This window comes from Chrysochloris asiatica, unplaced genomic scaffold (genome assembly GCF_000296735.1).
Source record: "Chrysochloris asiatica unplaced genomic scaffold, ChrAsi1.0 scaffold00024, whole genome shotgun sequence".
Lineage (NCBI taxonomy): Eukaryota > Metazoa > Chordata > Mammalia > Afrosoricida > Chrysochloridae > Chrysochloris > Chrysochloris asiatica.
Window position 1 is genome coordinate 19536768 of NW_006408542.1, and position 22523 is coordinate 19559290.

Consider the following 22523-nt stretch of genomic DNA (forward strand, 5'->3'; position numbering starts at 1 on the left):
TCTTGTTCTTAAGCAGTGTTCTACTTATCCTGGGTCTCTTTCCTTTCCATATAAAGTTTGTTATTGCTTTTTCCATCTCTTTGAAGAATGTCGTTGGGATCTGGATTGGTATTGCATTATATGTGTATATTGCTCTCAAAGCACATTTTTTTAGACACTTAATGTCTGCTGGTTCTTGTCAGGTGGTGTGAGTGAGCTATTTCACAGGTTAACGTTATCATTACAGATCACAGATTTTTGACTATACTAGAGAGCCTGATCACTAAGCTACAAGACCACTCCCTGCCATCAAGTTGATTCTGACTCATGGTAACCTTGTAGGACAGAGGAGAACTGCCCAGAGAGTTACTAAGACTGTAATCTAGATTGTTTAGATTGGTTGAAGGTTTATAGAGCAAACCAGTTTTCCATTCAACAATGGAATATATATATGTGTGTATGTGTGTAAGGCGCTCTGATAGCATAGTAGTTTATGAATCGGGCTGCAAACCTCAAGGTCAGCAGTTTGAAGGTATCAGCTCTTTCATGGGAGAAAGATGAGGCTTTCTGCTACCGTAAAGATTTACAGCCTTGGAAACCCTATACAGGGTCACTATGGGTCGGAATCAACTTCATAGAACTTAGCAGCAGCAGTATATATATATATATATATATTCAAGCTCACCAGCTGCTCCTCAGAAACCCTACACAGGGTCGCAATCTGTTGAAGTTGCCTGCTTAGCATTCTATCAAAGTTTTTATCAGGTAGTTGCTATACCATTTCTGGTGTTATATTTTATGACTCTGTATTTTGCTCACTTATTTGAGGCATTCTGTTGTGTTAGTTTGTGTAAGCTAAAATTGTGTGTTGTTGAGACAATTGTGTTGTTGTATTTATATTTATTTAGTTGATGATTGTATATTGATGTGACCTCAGACACTCACCACCTGTCTCCTGGTGGATGTGGTAGAGACTTGAAGTATGAACACAGTTAGTTCTTTGTTCACTGTGCAGTGTCTTCACATTCCTATAGAAGCAGGGAAACTACCCAGGAGCCCAACCCCAGGCAGAGCAGAGGCTGTGCAGGATGGGGTGCCTCCAGCTACCAGAAGGGCATGAAAACAAGGGAGAACTACACCTTCTTGCCGCCAACCTCCAGCCACACCCTGTGCCCACAGGTAGCTGTATCAACAGCCACTCGCGAAAGCTGAAAACGGCCTACCCTCTCCATGCCAGCCCATAGTTCGCCTGTTTTTCTTCTTTCTCACTGCTTCTGTTCAGCTTCCTCTTCTAGTTGGCACTCCATTCACCTCTCTGTGCTGTCCTCTGAAGCTTAGGGTTCCAGGATCACCATCTGTATCAGTATTTCACTTGATCTCCCATGTCTTTTCTACAGAACATTGGCTCAGTGGATCTACCTAGTCCCCCATCTTGCCCCAAATTTCTCAATATTTGCTCTTTTGTAATTGACTAATTTCACTCAGCATAATGTCTTCCAGTATCATTCATGTTATATGAGGTGTTTCCAAGATTCATTGTTATTTTACATTGCATAATATTCCATTGTGTGTATGTGTACCAAAGTTTTTTTTAACCATTCTTCTATTGATGGGCTTTTAGGTTATCTCCATCTTTTTACTATTGTAAATAGTGCTACAGGGAATGTGGGTATACATATATATCTATTCATATCACAGCTCTTAAATCTTGAGAATAGTTGCCAAGGAGAGGGATTACTGGGTTATATGATATTGCTATTTACAACTTTTTAAAGACAGTGCCATGCCATTTTCCACAGTGGTTGTACTGTTTTATAGTCCTACCAGCAGCGTAGGAGGGTCCCAGTCTCTCCACATCCTCACCAGCATTTATTGTTTTCTGGTTTTATTTTTTCAACTTTACTATTAATGCTGGGGCAAGATCAGATCTCATTGCTTGCATTTGCATCTGTCTAATGGCAAATGATGGCAAGCATTTCTTCATGATTGTTGTCTGCAAAGGTGGTGATCTTCAGTGGAACCAACTGCCACTTCTTTCCCCTGAGGAGTGACTGGTAGATTTGAAACAAGACTTAAATTTGGGTCTTTCCAGTTGATATATGGCTGACAGAGCAAAACTGGAATGGATCCAGATTTGTCAAATATGAGTGAAGTGGAATGATAACTGGAACAGGAAAAGGCATGGTCAACACCCTGCTGGAAATTTGCTCTTCCTCTTAAAAAGTAAGGGCCATGTGTACAACCACATCTCTTGACGGGCTAAGTGTGCAGCACACTATTCAAAGTATGGCAGCTGACCACACTGCTGTGAATGTGTGTTGGTTTCCACACTTCTGGCAACAATCAAATGCCCTCCATCAAGAACCTATGTTTCTTCCAAGTCTCACATTCCAGGACTTCCACCTGTAGTTTTTCCCATTCTGCTCATCATCCTGCTTCACCTAAATTTCAAAAAATTGGGCCTGTTATGATTTCACTGCATTGCCCAATGACTGTCCTGGTTCCAACCAGTTCGAAGCCCTAGTTTGAACGGCTGACCTTTTGGTTAGCAGCCAAGTGCTTAACAGGACACCACTAGGGCTCCTTACTAAGCTACCAGAACATATTTTTCTAAGTGATACCTCTTAAGCAGTTGCTAAGAAGCTAAAGATTGTGACTTCGCAGTACAGCAGCCCTGTTGACTAAAGTCATCATTGTTTTGTATGATTTTGCCATAAGACTTTAATATTTGATATAGGTCTTTAACATGCTTTTCTCTACTACTGAGAATGTTACAGTTGGCCCTGCTGAAATGTTTAACTACCTGCTTTTATTACTGTTATTATTGAAACTAAAATATAATTCATTTGTTAAGTAGGAGGCTGCTAAGGATTTGGTTTTGAGAAGTTCTGACTTTTCTAAGTGGCAATTTAAAAGTCAAAACAATGGTTTCACATTTACCTTCCTTTGTGTGACCAAATGTCTAATGGCTTAAGATGAAAGATCCTGCATGCTTTAATTTAACTCATTCCCAAACTCAAAATTTCACGCTGAGCTCATTCAAGACACAGTACAGTGAATACAAACAATTCTATATGATACCAGCCACAGTATATATGGTGGATTTTTTTTTAATATGTTAATATTAGGATTCTAATTACTGACACTGGATGGAAGAAGAAAGGTGTCCTTATAACAGCCAATTATTTAGCTGGAGATCACAGCCAGAAATTCATTTTAGATAGATCAGACTTCAAAATAGCAGATCTTTCCAAGCAATTCTAAATATTCTTGCTTTCGTTGTTGTAGTTTATAACCTATTTTGATTAGCCCAATAAAATATGTCATTTAGCTAATGTCTAAAATGGTCTAATTTCTTTTCTTTTTATCCACAAAACTCTGTGTGAGGAAAGTCGGTATTCAATGTGGTTATCAAAGGAAGCTGTACAACAGATCTATGAACTGTAAAATATTTGGATTGATATTATTCAGCATTTCTTGAGGCCTTGCATTCAATTACTTTTTTTATTTCTTATAATACCCCTAGAGAAAGAGTATACAGTTCCATTTTCCTGCTAAGATAAGCTTGGTTGAAAAGTCACAATTTCATTAAAGTGTCTAATTTAACTTTCTTAAAACACATAAATCTTTTTTTTTTTTGGTTACATTTTAAAGAGTCTCAAGGTCCTTGTGTTCCAAAGCGACTAATTAGTACAGTAATAATATATCTTTCTCTTTCATTAATCTGAAAATTATACTGTCCTCAAGAGACTCCAATTTGATTTGTGTGTTTTGATGCCCATGTAGAAAATTTTATTTCTCACTGAAATAGTTCTCCTCTGGTTGAAGAGTGATGCCGAGTGAAGACTGGCATGGGATTGATGGGCCCTGCATGGGTCCTCAGAGGACTCAGAGACTTTTTCTTGGGATAACAAGCACTTATGTAAAAACTTCTGAAGAGTAGTTTTATGTGCCAGGCTCTATACTGAGAACAGTATTTGCATAATTTCCTTCATTCCCCCGAAATGGGATAATATCCCCATTTCTAATTTGTGAAAACTGGAAATCTCAAGATGGTTGAAGAGTGATTTTGAAAGAGGAAACCCACTCCCTCACCATGCCAAGCATAAGTCTGCTCAGAAGCTGAGTTGCTGGGTAGAAAGTGAAGATTAAATGCTGTCCCTTTTTTCATTTTGGACTTGCAGTTGGAGATAGTAGAGTACAAAAAGTTGATGTAACGCACCCTACTATACACTCAAATTGATCTTTAAAAACGCCTCATAATTTAGATGTTGATGTCGGTGTTAAGTACTGTCGAGTTGGTTCCAGCTTGCAGCAGCCAGCGCTGTCTAGGTTTCTGGGGAGCAGATGGTGGGTTTGAACCGCCAATCTAGTAGCTTTTTTATAGTAACTGACTGGGTTTGTCGTGTTGCGGACGTACTCTGCTTTATTCTTTCATTAATATTTTTTTACAATCACAATATGGTTTTATTGAAAACTAATTAGAGATCATCAGTTTTTTCATTTTTAACTTTTTATTGTGGATTGAGTGAAGGTTTGCAGAGATCACCAGCTTTACATTAGCGTATCATATACTCTATTTCATCTCATTGATTACAATCCTGCCCATGTAACAACAGTTTCCCCACTTCTTCCCTGTGGTTCTTATTTCCATTCTACCTTCCCATTCCTTCTCAACTTTGCCCTTAGGTCAATGTTGCCCTTTTGATCTTGAGTGCTTGGCCATTCCATGGTGCATGCCTTACTAATGTTGTCCCTCCTGTACACCTACCTACTGTTTGGTTGAAAATTGGGCCACAGGATGAGTTCCTTTACAGACCTGAAGGGTGGTCAAGGGCCATAGTTTAAGGTTGCTCCAGTCTCTTTCTAACCAGTAAATCCAGTCTTTTTGTAATTTTGAGTTTTGTTCCACATTTTCTCCCACTCTATCTGGAACCTTCTAATGTGATCCCTTTCAGAGCATTTGGTAATGATAGCCCAGTACTATCTAGTCCTTATGGTCTCAGAGTTGTGGTGACTGATGTTCACATGCTCCATTGGTCCATTTTTACTAGTTGATTCCAATCATCTTCAATTTTTATCACTCTTCTTTCTTCCACATGTGGATAGACCAATAGTTGCACCTTACATGGCCACTCATGAGCTTTTAAGATCCTAGACGCCACTCACAAAGTTGGATGTAGAACATTTCTTTGTGGACTATGTTATGCCAGTTGACCATGGTGTCCCCTGAAACTATGGTCCTGGGCCCCCAGATCCAGGAATTCATTGCCTTTAAGATGTTTGATAGTATCTAACTTTTGATCATTTTGTCCCATGTATGTTCCTACCTTTTCATGGGTGTGGTTGCAGCAAAGGGAAATACCCATATACAAATATCTTCTTTCAAACCCTTATGTATTTGTGGGAATACCCACACACTCTTCACATATCTGTTCAGCCAGTGTATCTGTTCATGTAACTACCCATAGAACACTATTGTTCCAGCATTGTGTATATTACAGCATTTCTCTATCCCCTTTAACTCTTGCAAAACTCCCTGTCTTCACCTATCTTCATCATTCTTCTGCCAACCACTCTTTTCTTATATATTGCCCTCTCCATCCATATGTGTACCTTCTAGGCAGTTAATTACTTCCCCTTTTCTCCCATCCCTGGTAACCATCAAAGAATGTTTCTTTTACTTCCTCCTTATTTTTCTCAACTCCATGGCATAGTGTTTTGATAAATTTTGTAATCCTTTTTCTGAATTCCTTCTCAGGCATTTCCAAAGCCTGCCCATCTTCCAGTATGGAGTGTAGGTCTACTTCCAGCTCATTTGCCTCAGTCACTTTATCTTGTTTCTGGACATGTGCAGATATGGTCATCTACTTCTGTGCAGATATGGTCATCTGTGGCCTTAATACTTAGATAGGTTTGTATTTTGGTATTTTTTATGCTTTCTGATTGCCTCCAGGTAGATGTGATCAGGAAATGGGCTTCCCTTTTCACTCTTCTTCTTGAGAAATTTCAGGATGCCACTGTTGGTTGTTTTGACGTAAGTAAGGATTTAATTTTCGCCTATTGCCTTTTTGTCTGGTTGTCCCACTCCACAGTCCCCGTTCAGGCCTTTTTTCTAGTTATAAACAGTTTGGGGCCAACTGTGGCCGTTTGGTTTTAATTGGAAACTGTCTCTTTAAATTTTGAGGAGATCTGTGTGCATGCGTAGTAGAACCCTCTGAAGGTGGGGCTGGGGTGCCCACTAACTCAGGTACCCCTATAGTCACCAGAATGGAGGTGCACAGACAGCAAGGGACCAATAAACAGCTACCAAAAGAAAAGAATGTCCACACCTTTATCTCTGTGGTTCTGCCAAGCGTCTGTGTCCGCTCCGATCCTTCCCCCGGCTTGGTCTCACCCAAGATGGCGGCTCCTGGAGCAACTGAGCGTCCCAGACTAGAAAGCAGTGGATTTCTTGCTTCTGCCAAAAATTCCCCTAGCTGTAAGCCTTCCAACCTTCTAAATATTCCTTTATATGTGGTTCAGAGTTCTGGGACCATCCCCTGAGCCTGTTTGGTTGGATATTCTCTGTTGTTGCTGGCAGAGCTCTTTACTGCACTTCCATCTGATCCGCCATCTTGTTTGTTCTAGAATGTTTCTTTTAGTATGACAACCTTTTCTTGAGTTTTTATACTTGTGGTCTCATACAGTATTTTGTGTGTGTGTGTGTGATTGATGAATTTCACTCAGCATAATGTTCACCAGGTTCATTCATGTTATGAGGATTTTCTTGGATTCACAATAATCCTTCAACATTGCATAGTATTTCATCATGTGTATCTACCAAAGTTTGTTTATCCATTCGTGCGCTGATGGACACTCAGTTGTCTCTATCATTTTACTATTGTGAATAGTGCTTTGGTGATCATCGGTGTGCATAAATCTACTTGTGTCATGGTTCTAATTTCTTGTAGATATATACCAAGTAGAGGGATTTCTGGGCCATATGGTATTTCTATTTCTAACTTTTTGAGGAATTGCCATACCTTGTTCCACAGTGTTTGTACCATTTACAGTTCACCAGCAGTGTAGGAGGGTCCCAGTCTGCATTTGCTGTTTTCTGGGGGTTTTGTTGTTGTTGTTGTTTTTAACTTTGCTGTTAATGTTGATGTGAGATGGTATCTCATTGTTGTTTTGATTTGCCTTTCTCTAATGGCTAATGTGTGGCACTGTGGGTTAATGTGCTGGGCTGCAAAGTCAGTTTGAACTGCAAGGTCAGCAGTTCAAGCTCACCAGATACGCATCAGAAACCCTATGTGGGGTCACTATGGGTTGGAACTGATTCGAAGGCACTTAACAACAACAAAACGTTTATTGATTATGAACATTTCTTCATATTTGTTGGCTGCCTGAATGCCTTCTTTGGTGAAGTGTCTGTTATTGTCCTTTGCCCGTTTTTTAAATTGGGCTGCCTTTTTCTTATCCAAGTATTGTAATTTTCTTTAAATTTTAGCGATTAGTCCTTTGTCTGATATGTCACCACAGAACATTTTCCCATCTCTGGGTTCCCGTTTTACTCCTTTGGCAAAATCTTTTGATGCACTTAAGTGCCTAATTATTAGTAGATCCCAGTCATCCATTGTGTTTTCTACTATTTATGTGTTTCTAGTTACATTTGACAGAGAATTTATGCCATAAATCAGATCCCTTAAATTTGTCCCTATTTTCCCATCGATGATCTTTATAGTTCTAGGTTTTATATTTAGGTCTTTAATCCACATTGAGTTTGTTGTTTTATATGGGGTGAGATATGACTCTAGTTTCATTTTTCTTCAAATGGAATTCCAGTTTTACCAGCGCCATTTGTTAAGCAGATTCTCTCTTCCCCATTTAATGTGTTTTGGCCCTTTGTCAAAGAGCAGCTGCCTGTATGTAGATGGGTTTACTTCTGTGTTCTCAGTTCTGTCCCATTGATCTCTATATCTATTGTTGTATCAGTTCCAGGCTGTTTCGACCACTGTGGCTGTGTGGTAGATTTTGAGATTAGAGAGTGAGAGGCCTCCAACTCAGCTCTTCTCCTTAAATTATGCTGTGCTTATCTGAGGCCTCGTTCCTTTCCATATAAAGTTAGTGATCAGTTTTCCCATCACTTTAAAGAATGACGTTGTAATCTGGATTGGGATTGCATTAGAGCTATAGATTGCTTTGGGTAGTGATGACATTTTCACAATATTAAGTCTTCCTCTCCATGAGCATGGTATATTCTTCCATTTTTGTAAGTCTCTTTTGATTTCTTGTAGTAGAGTTTTATAGTTTTCTTTGTATAGAGACCTCCACTTTTTGCAGTTGTAAAAAATATAGATTCCAATCCTGTTCTGTAGCAGACATCTAAGAATTCATGCTGTGTCCACAGTTTCAGGTTATAGGTGTGTCCCTCAAAAGCATTTCAGAAAAACAGGTTAACCTCCAGAGTCAAGAGTCTGACACATTCATATGCCTGAGTTGAAAGTTATATTAAAAAGAATGTCAGAAGACAACATGAAGGGAAAATTGTTCCACAAGGGGAAATACTACTGCTAGAACTCAAAGTGGAGGATGTTTGTAATATTCCTTTAGCTCCACGATCACACAGTTCTCGAGGTGAAACGGTCCATTTCAAAGGGAACATGAATGAGTCCAAAAATATAAATTCCTTTAAACTACATGAGGTCTAAGCATAACAAAAGTGAAATGCTGACTCTTTTCACTCACTAGAATATAAATAAGTGGAGTTTTGTGTCATATAAAATAGTCTGTGCAAAACAAGGATGTTCACTGCCTTTTGTGATAGACACTAAAGCACCTATTCTATGAATATGAAGCAGCAGTGTAAAATAATCTGGCAGTTTACTGTGTTCTGATCTGGAAAGATCTTACTACAAAAAGAAGGCACAGAATAGTAGGCATTACATGATCTCATATCTATGTACATATATGAATATATATATATATATATAGTTGTTAGTATATGCATACATATGGATTGTATGTCAATGTAAAGAAAACAAAAATCCTTACCACTGGATCAATAAATAATATCATGATAAATGGAGAAATGATTGAAGTTGTCAAAGACTTCATTTTGCCTGGATCCACTATCAACATTCATGGAAGCAGCAGTTTAGAAATCAAATGATGTATTGCATTAAGCAAATCTGTTGCACAATACCTCTTAAAGTGTTCAAGAGGAAGGAGATCAGTTTGAGGACTAAAGTCGATCCAACCCACGCCATGATATTTTCAATTGCCTCATATCCATCCATGTGAAAGTTGGACATTGAATAAAGAAGACCGCAGAAGAATGATGCATCTGAATTATGGTGTTGGAGAAAAACACTGGAAGTACCATAGACTGCCAGGAGAACAAACAGGTCTGTGTTGGAAGAGGTACAGCCAGAATGCTCCTTGGAGGCAAGGATGGTGAGACTTTGTCTATCATGCTTTGGACATACTATCAGGAGGGACCAGTCCCTGGAGAGAGATGTTATGTTTGGTCAGTGAAAAAGAGGAAGACCCCAGTGAGATGAATTGACACCATGACAGCAGCAATGGGCTCAAGTGTAACAACAATTGTGAGAATGGTGTGGGACCAGGCAGTATTTTGTTCTGTTGTGCAGACGGTTGCTATGCGTTAGAACCAACTTGATAGCACCTAACAACAACTTATGCATGCATATAAAAAAGGACTAGAAAGTAATACATGAAAACATTGCATTTGGGGAAGAGAAGGGAAGGGAAACTAGAGAGGAAAGGGAAATGTTTGTGGTTTTACTTTAAATTCCCATCCACACACTATCGGGAATGTATAGATTTAAGGTCTCAATAGAGCTCAGTAGTGGTTAACAGCATGGACTCTGAAGTAAAATCTGCCACAGTTTGAATCCCTGCTCCCCTACTTACTGTCTTTGCACTCATCAACAAGTTATTTAACTTTGGTGCCTCTCTTTACTCAAAAGGAAAAGAGGGGTAATAGAACTTCTGTTATGTAGTTATTAAGAGAACTAACTGATATATGGAAAAGCATACAAACCTAGCACATAGTAAACATCCTGTGTATATTAGCTGTTGTAAATTATAATATGTAGACAGCTTCTTGGAGTCCTGGTATGGCTCTATAGGATAAGCAAGCACTGGCTGCTAACAAGGTTGGTGGTTCAAACCCACCAGCTGGTCCTCAGAAACCCTATATAGAATTGCTGTGAGTCAGAACCAACGCCATGGCACTTTAACAACAACAGTCAGCCTCTAGCTATAATCAATACTCTGTGTAAACATGTCATTTAAAAATGTTTTCAGTGACAGCTTTAGTAATCAGTGAATTTTTTCAGTTTCATGGCAGCTGTTAATGGTATTTTCTTTTTTTAACCCGCTAGTATTATTCACAATTTCAAAAGAAGCAATAACAAACATATACAGAATTATCTTATTTTACATAATGTGCTCTGGATTCAGCTTGTGGAATACTCCTGTATTTGCTTCTTTGACCATGTAAGCTGATGTGTACATCATTATTCAACTATAGAACTGTAAACAGGAAATAATGAGGTGTATCTTTCTTCCTTAGGAAGACTATGATCGTCTGAGGCCTTTATCCTATCCTATGACTGATGTCTTCCTTATATGCTTCTCTGTGGTAAATCCAGCCTCATTTCAAAATGTGAAAGAGGAGTGGGTACCAGAACTTAAGGAATATGCACCAAATGTCCCCTTTTTATTAATAGGAACTCAGGTATGTCTGCATTGATTTCACCCATTTAAGAAGAATCTCTGTGGCGTATTTTGCGGGAGGAGATGCTTTCAAATGACCCTAAAAGTTAGCAAATAATACCAGTGACTAATCTCAGCTGACCGTTGGTTGCAAGGTTGGGGGTTGATTTTAATTAAGTTTTTTGTTTAATCCTTTTTTTAAATGTGGGGATTAAATGGGAGTGTGTGCTTTGACTTATCTTTAAAGGTATGTAATATTATGGTATCTTATCGATCTTTCTTAATTAGATTGATCTACGAGATGATCCCAAAACGTTAGCAAGACTGAATGATATGAAAGAAAAACCTGTATGTGTGGAACAAGGACAGAAACTAGCAAAAGAGGTAAATGGGCCATCCATGGAATGTAAAAGAAGTTAAAATAGTGATAGAAACTTAACAATGATTGTGCATTTACTGTATGTGAAGACCTGTGTTCTGTGCTCTATATACATTCTCTCATTTAATCCTTGCACTAACTGTGAGAGAGATCTACTTCTCCCAGTATTTCAGAAGGGGAAGGGAAATAACTTGTCTGAGGTCCCACAGAGCTGGATTTCAGTGCAAGACCTGAGTGTAGGGCCCAGAGTCTTAGAGTAGACTTCTCCACTCCTGTCTTTGTCCCTCCTAATGCTGCTATCACACAATACTGCACATAGGTGGCAGTAAAGAGCAGATTTAGTTCCTCACAGTTCTGAAGGCTGAAAGTCCAAACCAGGCTTGGAGGTGCTGTTGTTAAGTGCCATCAAGTCAGTTCCGACTCATAGCGACCCTGAATAAGGTATCCGAGGACTGGCTGTGGGTTTGAACTGCCGACCTTGTGGTCCAGTGCATTATCCTGCAGCGCCACACCAGCAATCCTCATATGGCCTGAATCTCCCCCTGTGTTTGTTTGCATGTACGTCTGTGTCTACTGTGCCTTTTTTTAAAACTTAATAACTCAGACATGATTGTATTTAATGTCTACCCTATGGTCTAAATAACATTAATAAATAAATAAATAACCCTATCTCTAAAGAGGTACATATATACAGGTACAGGGTTTAGGATTCTGTCACATTTTGAAGGGGTCACAATTCAATCTATAAAAACTGCCAACAGCATTTTCTTAATGTAGAAAAAGAAGCATCAGAAAACAGTGGTGATGTTTTAAACCTTCCTGGATCATATAAGCGTTGATATTGTGCCAAGTCAGTCAGTTTTCAGTTGAGACTCATGGATTAGGTAGTGGAATGTCAGAGGATGCCAGTTTAAATCTGTGCTTAAAAACAAAGAATTATGACTAGCTTTGAAAAGAAATGTGTTGAATTTTCTTTCACTCCTTATGAAAAACCACTGCCATCAAGTCAATTCTGACTCATAGTGACCCTCTCTATGCGGTTTCCAAGACTCTAAATCTTCACGAGAGCAGACGGCCTCGTCTTTCCCCCAAAGAATGGCAGGTGAATTTGAACCACTTACATGAAAAAAAAACACCCCAGCATTCTTTATAACAGTGATGTGTATACTACTTTTAATTTATATTCTCCATTGCCCCAAAGCTAGTTTAACCTGTTTGCTTTTTTTCCCATTTGGTCCTAATATTATTGGGTTCTATTTTTAAAATTTCGTGACTTTCATAGGACTTTTGTGAAAACAGAATCTGATATGGTCTTTTTCAGTCTACTGTCAGGAGGCAGAAGAAAGCAAAGAAAAAATTTTAGAGGACTGTTTTCCTAAAGCAATAGATAAATGACTTCACTAACAAACCACTTTAGGAGTTTCATATGCTCAAATTTGTAATCTTGGGGAGAGAACTTTCTTAACATGTCCTAAAAGTAAAAGTCATAAATGAAAATAGTGATGATTTAACTATAGAAGAGTTTAATACTCCCTCAAATGCATTAAAGAAAACCAGAAGTTATATAGCAAACTTGACTATATGGAAAAAAAAATCCTTTGCTTACAGGAATGTTTTGCATAAGAATTAATCAGAAAAATACATACCCCAACATAAAAAATGGACTAGGAACACCAATGGAAAATTCACCACTACCACCACGCCAAACTTTAAATTCAAGTTGCCATAGAGTATAGAAACTAAGAGTAAATTCATTAGTAGTCAGTTTTTTTCACCTACAAAATTGTTAAACTTCAAGAAATAAATTATAATATGCATTATTACTCAGGGTACCAGGGAATGGGCAGTCTGTTGGATGTGTGGTTGAGTAAAAGTAATCTTAATGAGCATTCTGACAATATGCAAAATCCTTAAAATCGTACCCAGTATTTTGAGAAGTTTTCATAATCTGGAAGGGTATATACACTAATATTTTAACAGTTAGCTATCTCTGGATATTATTAATTTAGATGATGCCTTTATTCTTTATATTAAGGGTTACTGTTGTTTTTGTTGTTAAGTGCCAATGAGTCGGTTCCAACTCATAGCAACCCTGTATGGGGTTTCTAAGGAGTGGCTGGTGAGCTTGAACCGCCAACCCTGCCGTTCAAAACAACCTTATAGTCCAGCGTATTATACCACAGCACCACACCAGGACTCCTTCCCCACCCCCAGCTTTTCCTACATTTAAACTTACTATTGCCTTAATGACTTCTCATATCTATGATGGCATTCTGTTAATTTTCTTACAATGGTAGATTTGTTAGTATCAGCTTTCTAAAGATTTTATGTTTATGATTTCTTTTTCCTTCTTCCCAGATAGGAGCATGCTGCTATGTGGAATGTTCAGCTTTAACCCAGAAGGGATTGAAGACTGTTTTTGATGAGGCTATTATAGCTATCTTAACTCCAAAGAAACACACAGTAAAAAAAAGAATAGGATCAAGATGTATAAACTGTTGTTTGATAACGTGAGAAATGTCTTCAGTGGCCAAGGAAACGTGTCTATTTGTCTCAGAAAGCATATGAAGTACTACAGCTCTACACAGACCTCTTGTAGATAAAGTAGTTTAAAACTTGAGGGGTAGGAAAAACAAAAAAAAAAACCCTGCCCTCATAAGTTATAGATTTCATTAAGAATGTTTCTTAAAGGTCCAAGAAGCAGCAAACAGCATCTGAAGCCACAATCTACTATAAATACTTTATTTCAATAGAAGGTACAATCTCTCAGGGGTTTCATAGTTTAAAAAGCTACAATCACATCATGTTGTATCTACATTAAAAAACACATACGAAAACAAAACAGTGCTGTAAATGGAACTGCTTGACTCTCACCAATAACATTTCTGCACAGTCTTTATGGAATCTGCACAAAGAAATATCTCCTCCTTTTGCTTCAATTAATTGTTCTTATATGTAAGTTGCTTTCTATTCCAGTATATCCAGAGTGGTGAGATAATAAGGCCAGCCACATAGCCAAAGGTTGCTCCAAGTGTGCAGGAGATGGGCCACACCTGAGGAGACAATGTAGATGGAAAAAGAACCAATGTTTTATTATTACTTGAGCACAAATTAAGTGTAACCTAAATATTCCTATATTAAAATGTAACGTACTTTCGTAAAGAATGCCAAAAGTGTCATGAGGTCATAACTGCATTTATCATGAACACTAAAACTACACATTCTAGTTAGTGTGCATTATACTGCAACGAGGCTTCTGGCAACTGTAGATTTAGTTTAATGCTCCTAAAACTGCATGAGATACATGCTACAATTACAAATTAAAATTGGGGGTCACACTTTGCCACAACCCTGGACTCAATTTAGCTTTATGGACTAGCTGGTAAATGTTTTCTTAATCTGCCCCCCCCCACTGGCAGTATACATCAAATGATACAAGGAAGTGTATGTGTACTGACCCCTCCCCCCAGGAACTTTAGGTTGTGTTCAAGAGAAAAGACCTAGAACTCTAGCATGCTGCATGGAGTTTACAGCAGGGCAGCTGCTTCCATGATATAACTGGTATCACCTTTCAGAGCAATATTGGAATTATAACAGAAGTTACAGAGCTATTCTGAGTATAAGTTATATAAAATACTGACTTTCATATACCACCTTTCTTCAGCCATATAACAGTTTACAATATTACATCAAGTCAGAAATGAAAAATACTGACATTTCTTCTGCAAACAGTGCATGTTGGGCTCTAGGTGAAAGGTTCTTAAAAAATCATCAGAGACAAAATGTTCTTCATTTCTGATGCTTCTTTGGTCAACCAGAGCCAGGTTTAATTGCTCTTTGGTGGAACAGGCCACAGAACTGTGTTGGAGGCGAACCATCTTCAGAACTAAGTCTATTACCTAATTAAGCTTTCTTGGGTCTCATGTGGATTTGCCTTATTCCAAATGCCACGCCACAGACAAGAGTGTTAAGAGTTTCAGTGTGAACAAATTAATGCAATTTTTTAGAGAAATATAATCAAACCATAATCCCAGCTGGTACCCCGCTCCCCCAGCTTTTCTTACATTTAAACTTCCTATTGCCTAAACTATGAGTTCTTGTGTCTGTGATGGGATTCTGTTAATTTCCATGACTTGAGTTTATAGCTGTATCTATTGCACAGATTGCGTAATGGAACACTAAACTTTTATACTTGAAAATGACAGCCTTAAGTGCTCATAGCAGTCACAAATCTAGGATGAACTGTCTTGCTGTATGTCAGCTTTGTATAGATTTTTAACAAAATAAGCATCATCTTCCTCATCGAAGAATGGAGAGTCTACTGGATAACTAGCCAGAAGCCTTCTCACTGAACAGGACATTGGATGTCTTCTTTCTCTCAAGAAGTCGTGGTTCATATTAAGTCTCATGGCCTTATGTATGCTCAAACAGAATCTTATGTAACTTTTCCCTTTAGTTTCTGTTTTTAGATAGAATTGAAAAGAACTGTATAAATCAATTAGTATATTAGCTAAGTTGTCCAATATGTGGTATAAAGGAACTACGTAAGACAGTAAAGTATTATACATTTCCAACTTGCCTTTGGGGATTTGATGGGTTTTGTTTTGTTTTTTCCCTTCCAATTCACAGTTCGAAAACCCTTCACACTTGATTTACTAGCCACTGAAGGTTAAAATCTCAATGTGTCCTGCCCTGCAAGAAATGGAGTAGGAATCTGCAAATGAGCTGTGGTGCCACTTGTTTTTGACTGGACCTCAGTGTCCTCGTCTCTACCGTCTCTCCCATTTATCAGCTCGAATGATTCTCCTCTTTCGTATTAGCAATACCATTGTAGGACATTACTTTTTCTGACTCACGTTCTTAAGAAGGTAAAAATCATGTAAATAGCTCACTAGAACTCTAAGCCAGGATGATTGCATCATCTGAACCCGAGGTGCCTTACATGTGCTAGACTGACCTTGATGGGATTTGGAGTTTTCCATCACACAGGAAGAGTTTTCTCACTGTTTTGGTTCTTTATTTCTTTTTACAAAACTCTTCCTGCCATTTAATTTAAAATCAAAGGTTCATTTTCTGTTCATTAAAAAAAACTGCGGTACTTTCAGAAGCAGTTCTTCATAAAAGGCTTAGGTTTCAATAAAGGTTCAGACTCATCACTGACATCTAGTTTAAAAAATCTGGAAAATAAAATACTTTAAAAGACTTTAATAACATAAATTTTGCTAGTGAATGCAAATACATTGCTTCAAATACGGTCATGTACAAGAGGGCTCCAAAACGCTTGTGGAAAAATGGAATGAAAAGATAGTTCAACTCTTTGAAGCCCCCCTGGCCATGAGTGAGCTTAAGCCACATATATAGTTCATATTTTGCATATAGAAAAGCAGTTCTAAAGTTTTTAAACAAAAATAATTTTAAGGTTTTCCTAAATTCTTATTTAATACTTTGCTAATTTATACCCTTCCTTATCCTATCTTCTAACTGTATTATTTTAGGTCCACCCATGATGAGTTACCAAATCCTCATCAAGCAGACCCTGAATGAATGGTTGTCAGGAAGTATCTTAGTTACTGAAGACACTGCTTCCATTTGACTTAGTTATTAATTTTAAATACCAAACTGATGATTGGTTCCTTGGTTGTTGCTTTTTAAATGACTGTTACTTTAACAATGTCCAATCTTAACACATGGGATTTACAAATAAAATAATATGCACAGTTTACTATTTATGTAAAGGATTGAACTTCTTACCTTAGTAGTTTTTATTAACACCCTTAAATAAATATTTGGGATAACATTCTTCCCCATTTTCCATGGGTGAGCCCCGGCACTGTGTTAGAGAAGAGTGCTGTCAAAGTGTAAGGGAGAATGCTGTCCCTCATGCGGCCCAGCCAGATGCCAATGTGGGTTAGGAAATTCTATTTTAATCACTTCGCAAATTGAGTATGGCTCCTTTCCACTTCCCCTCTCAACACATACACACCACAGTCACACACATTCTTTACACAGCTGCCATACTTCATCTTTAGTGGAATGAGAAAATGAAATGTGGATCAAAAAGCTTTGTTGAATAAAGGGTTAAGACTTAGTTGCTTTCCAAGATGATGTTAGTCTCAAGAAATCCATGCTACCAGCAAAGCAAAACAACAACAACAAAAAAAAACCCACTGGGCTGACTTCTAGGACTGTTTGCTAGTGACGACCAGGCTTTGTATTTAAAAGATTACCTGCTTGACACTCCTGAAATAAGCAGTCCTTAATTGCAGTCATTTTCAAAAGACTAATTTTTTTTTTTTTTAATTTAAGGACCAGTTCCCCAAACTAGAGAATGGCAAAAGGGCAGTTGAAGGAGTTGGAAAGTTGCTCAATAATACTCACTTCTTGGAATCTCTGAGTGGCACAAATGATTAAGCACTTGACTATTAACCTAAAGCCTAGCAGTTCAAACCCACACAAAGCACCTTGGAAGGGAGGCCCAGCAATCTGCTTCCAAAAGGTTAGTTTTGAAAACCATGGAGCAGTTTCCTCTGCACATGTGGGAGTCGCCAGGAGTTTGGATCAAACCCGACAGCAACTCACAACAAGCAATTTTCTACTCTTTTATAATGAATCCTGGTGTGGCACTGTAGGATAATTCACTGAACCACAAGACTGGCAGTTCAAAATCACCAGCCACTCCTCAGTAACCCTATACAGCGTCGCATAAGTCGGAACCGACTCGATGGCACTTAACAACAATGGCAACAAATTCATCATATTAATTTGCCAAACAATCTTAGTTTAATCCTGTATTTTCATACTATTTCCTTGCCTCACACAAAGACATGTTTCTATCTAACAGTCTTCATGCCACAAATAGGATTCTAAGCTAATATGCTATCTGTTGAACAGACAATTCAGCTGCATCGCTATATACATTTCTCCAAATTATGGTAATCTGAGATGGCTCTATATGATTATCTTGTTTTGTTTAATGAAAATAGAAAACTTAGAACAAAGACATTCACAAAAAAGAAGTCACGCACAAGAATTTGCCACCAAGATAACAGTCTTCTTCCTTTTTATCCAGCTTCTCACAAACTTAAGTGTTGTTTTATTAAATCATTAAGTTGGAGACACATTTTGCATAACAAAATATATTACAATGTAAGTGCAAAATTATCAAGATCACCATTAAACAAGAAAATCTATTTTAAAAATAAGCTACATCATGTGAAAAAAAAAGAACTTCGTAGAGTACTGTAATTATCCTCTCCTTCCTTTAAATCCACTCTTAATTATCTTTCATCACTTACACCAAAAAAGACCAATGTTCTCAAGATAATCATAGTGAACATTAACAAAGAACTTCTCTTACACAACACAGAAGATATTTTTCTCTCAAATAAAACTCAATCTATAAAAAACTTAGGAGTCCTGGTGTGGCGCTGTGGGTTAATGTGCAGGACTGCAGAATCGGTTTGAACCGCAATGTCAGTGGTTCAAGCTCACCAGTTGCTCCTTGGAAACCCTATTGGCTGGAACCAACTCGACGGCACTTAACAACAACAGTAATACATTTAAAAATTCATAAGATAGGTGCAAACTTTGTATGCTGTTATACAAATCAATATTATTGCTGGTTGAAAGGCACTTCAAAATTATAAAAGCTTAGTTCTACCTGAAGATCACAAGGCTCTCTTCTGATCAGGCATTACTATATAAAATTCTCTGGAACTCTATAGATGTTGCTTGACCCTTTCCAATGCAGTACAGAGTAAGATTACCAACACCAATTTTGGTGCTATGAAGACTGAATTTAAGCCTTGGCTCTGCATGGGACCCTGGGCAAATCGCTCAACCTTTCTGTGCCTTGTTTTTCTTGTGAACAAAAAGAAGATTATAATAAAGTCACCTCGGGGTTGTAGTAATGATTAAATGAAATAATGCACCATGTAGTATATAGTATAGTATCTAGCATATAGAGTCCTGGTGTGGCACTGTAGGATCAGCACTGGACCTCAAGGTAGGTTTGAACCATGAGGTCGGCAGTTCAAACTCACCAGCCACACCACAGAAACCTTATGCAGGGTCACTATGCGACGGAACTGACTTGATGGCACTTAACAACAACAAATCTGGTATATAGTACAAGTAACCAATACATGTTCATTATAACTATTAATAATTGTTTTATGTTCCTAATAAATCAAACCAACCCAATGCTGCTGGCTGGGTCCATTCAGACTGATAGCAACCCAAGAGGGCAGAGTAGAATTGCTCCATAGGGTTTCTCAGACTGTAAGTCTTTACCAAAACAGCTGGCCTCAGTGTTCTGCCATGGAATGGCTGGTGAGTTCACACCACTACCTCTCATCAGCTGAGTGCTTAACTCACTGTGCCAACAGGGCCATCTGTCCCTAACAGATACATATTTTATCAATTGCATTACAATCTAGAATACTGCCCTGTAGGGTAAGCACTGGACCGTGAGGTTGGTTTGAACTGCATGGGTGGCAGTTCAAACTCACCAGCTGCTCCTCGGAGACCTTGTGGTCGCTGAGGCAGAACTGGACTTGACGGCAACAGAGCTGCTCCAGGAGTCCAAGTGCAGTGTAGTTAATTCACTCCGCTGTTAAATAAAAGTCTGGCAGTATGCATTCACCCAGAGATGTTTCAAAAGAAAAGCCTGGCAGTCTGCTAAAAAAAACCAGCCATCAAAAACCCTATGGAGCACTCTGACACATATGGGGTCACCATGAGTTGTTGGCTGGATAACAACTTTTTTTAAAGCTGCTACTACTTAACAGGAGTCCTGGTATGGCGCTGTGGGTTAATGCGCCAGGCTGCAAAGCTGTTTGAACTACAAGGTTGGCAATTCAAGCTCACCAGCTGCTCCTCAGAAACCCTATACAGGATCACTATGGGTCAAAACTGAGTCGATGGCACTTAACAACAACAACTACTTAAAAGGAGCTCTGGTAGCGCAGTGGTTACGAGTTGGGCTACCAACCTCAAGGTGAGCAGTTTGAAACCACCAGCCGTTCTGCAGGAGACAGAGGAGGCTTTCTGACCCTGTAGAGATTTACAGCCTGGAAAACCCTGTGCAGGGTCACTATGAGTCAGAACCGACTCCACGGTACTTACCAACAACAGTTACTTAAAACAAGGAAATACATATACATACATGGGGCACACGCACACATATGGAGTCCTGGCACTGTACAGTAAGCACTGGACTGCTAACTGCTAGGTTGGTGGTTCAAACCCACCAATCACTCCTCAGAAATCCTCTACAGGGTCATTATGATCAAAACAGACTTGATGACACTTAACAACAACAGTCTATATATGTACAAACTGTTGTTAAGTCATCCTTCAGATCTGGAGACAAAGAAACACAAGTTTATAAGAGGAACAATAACACTAGTGAGGTATACATACCGTAGAATCCTCAACTGTTTGAGATCAAAAGGACAAAATTTCCCCAAGGTCAATGTTCAGAAGAGTTAGGAAAGAAGGAGAAATGGAAAGAGGAAACCACAGGGAGAAACTGGGATAAGTGATGTTACATTGTTGGGATTGCAATTAATACATGAAAGAAAATGTGTGTGAATTGTTGAATGGAAAACTAATCTCTGTAAACGTTTACTCAGTGCACAATGAAAAGTTCTTTAAAAGGTAGTTTCACTGTTGCTGAAGTTCTGCTAGCATTTGCATCTTCACTCATTCACTTATTTGCCTGAATCCTGACAAGGCCCATTTAGTGTCACTTTGACCTCAAGTCCCAGACCAGAGACTGTACAATTCCCCACAAAGAACTCTTCCTAAATCTGTGCTCTTAGTCACAGGACTGGGTCAGAATATAGGAGAGTAAGTCAAAAGTCTATCTACTAGGCTTCCAGTTCATACATATACCGATTTATTTCAAGCAAAACGTATTTCAACATGTCTCTGCGGTCAGCGGATGCCTGCAGACAAGTTCTCTCAGTAATAATACTTGGCCTCCTGAGGGAGACTTCAAGAAAAAGTTCCAAGCATACAGTGGCTTCTGAACGGATCCGTTAGGCCAGTTTATTTCAAGGCAGAGAGGTCAGCTCAGAAAGTTAGAGTGATTTCTTTTGGGATTCCAAAAAGGGTCATCTTGATAGATTTTCTTGAAGGACACAGGACAATCAAAGGAGCTTACTAGGAAGAGGTTTAAGAAAACTGTATTGGTGAGAAAAAGGCGAGGCAAATTGTGCTGAGGCCGTTTTCCATCATGAAAATGTATCTGCTCATTCTTCAAGGGTAGCAAGGGCTATTCTGTCAAAATTTCATTGGGAAACCATACCCAGCCACCCTACAGCTTTAATCTTGTTCCTTCTTTTTGTTCTATAAAAGAACATTTTAAAGGATCATGATTTGATCCTTAGAATGATTTGATTAACACAGCAATAAACTAATGAGCAGAGAATTCTCCAGGAAAGGTTTAAAGTGATGGAAATACCCTCTCAGAAGTGTATAGACCTGTTCGTGAAGAAACAATAGCGTCGTATTTTGAAAATGGGCATTAATGTTTCTAAGAGCTTGTAGCAGTATCTTTTGACTTACCCTTGTACATGAACCATTGTAGATTTATAACTAGAAAAATGTATCCACACTGGTATATTCAGCTGTCCCTTTGTTCTGTGATCAGAAGATTACAAACATTAAAAAGTTGCTACTGAGAAATTTAGAATTAGCTTCCCTGGTTTTATCTTCCTTTCCTTATCTGGAGAGATCCTAGTGTTTGTGAGCTAATGTAACCCTTTTTAAGTGTTTCTCGATATTCTAATTTGTAAATAGGTAAGTTTCCCTGTATCTGTGACTGAATTACGGTGTTGTTAAATGCCTTTGGGTCTGTTACAGCTTATAGCAATGCTATATAGGGTTTCTGAATAACAGTTGGTGGGTTTGAACCACCAACCTCGTAGCAGTCCATTGTTTCTCTCCTACAGTGCCACAACACGACTGTATATCTGACCCTGAAAATTACAAGTAATTTTCTATATTATATGATTTCTTGATTTAATACAACCCTGTGTCTTAAATACTATAGGTATTATTGTCTTTACAGATTAGGAAACTGAGGCTCAGATGTTAAGTGACCTGGCTAGATCATATGGCCAGTGGTTGATGTGGGTTAGGAACTCAGATCATTCCAACTCCATTGTCCCATGCTGACTCAAGGACAACAAATAAAGCTCACAAGTAAAATATGAAAGTAACATTATTATTATATACTTATCTGTGATAGGAAACCTGCAGTAGCTTGTGAAGTGCCGTAATCAGCATTGACTTGAGAGAGAGAGAGACTTCACAAGCTACTGCAGGTTTTCTATCACAGATAAATATATAATGATAATGCTACTTTCATATTTTACTTGTGAGCTTTATATATATATATATATATATATATATATATATATATAGAGAGAGA

At 38.4% G+C, this 22523-nt stretch overlaps 2 protein-coding genes across 2 annotated transcripts in view; one reads left to right on the plus strand and one right to left on the minus strand.

Moving 5' to 3' along the window:
* Nucleotides 1–14260, plus strand: part of RHOQ (ras homolog family member Q) — a 73333-nt gene extending 59073 nt beyond the window's left edge. The window contains exons 3-5 of the mRNA XM_006839422.1: nucleotides 10562–10726; nucleotides 10993–11088; nucleotides 13442–14260. Coding sequence (XP_006839485.1) covers nucleotides 10562–10726; nucleotides 10993–11088; nucleotides 13442–13597 — 417 coding nt within the window. The 3' untranslated portion in view covers nucleotides 13598–14260. The remainder of the gene's footprint in view (nucleotides 1–10561; nucleotides 10727–10992; nucleotides 11089–13441) is intronic.
* The window catches only part of PIGF (phosphatidylinositol glycan anchor biosynthesis, class F), a 31521-nt gene continuing 22796 nt past the window's right edge, over nucleotides 13799–22523 (minus strand). Inside the window, exon 6 of the mRNA XM_006839421.1 lies at nucleotides 13799–14136. Within this exon, the coding sequence (XP_006839484.1) occupies nucleotides 14023–14136 (114 nt within the window). The 3' untranslated portion in view covers nucleotides 13799–14022. The remainder of the gene's footprint in view (nucleotides 14137–22523) is intronic.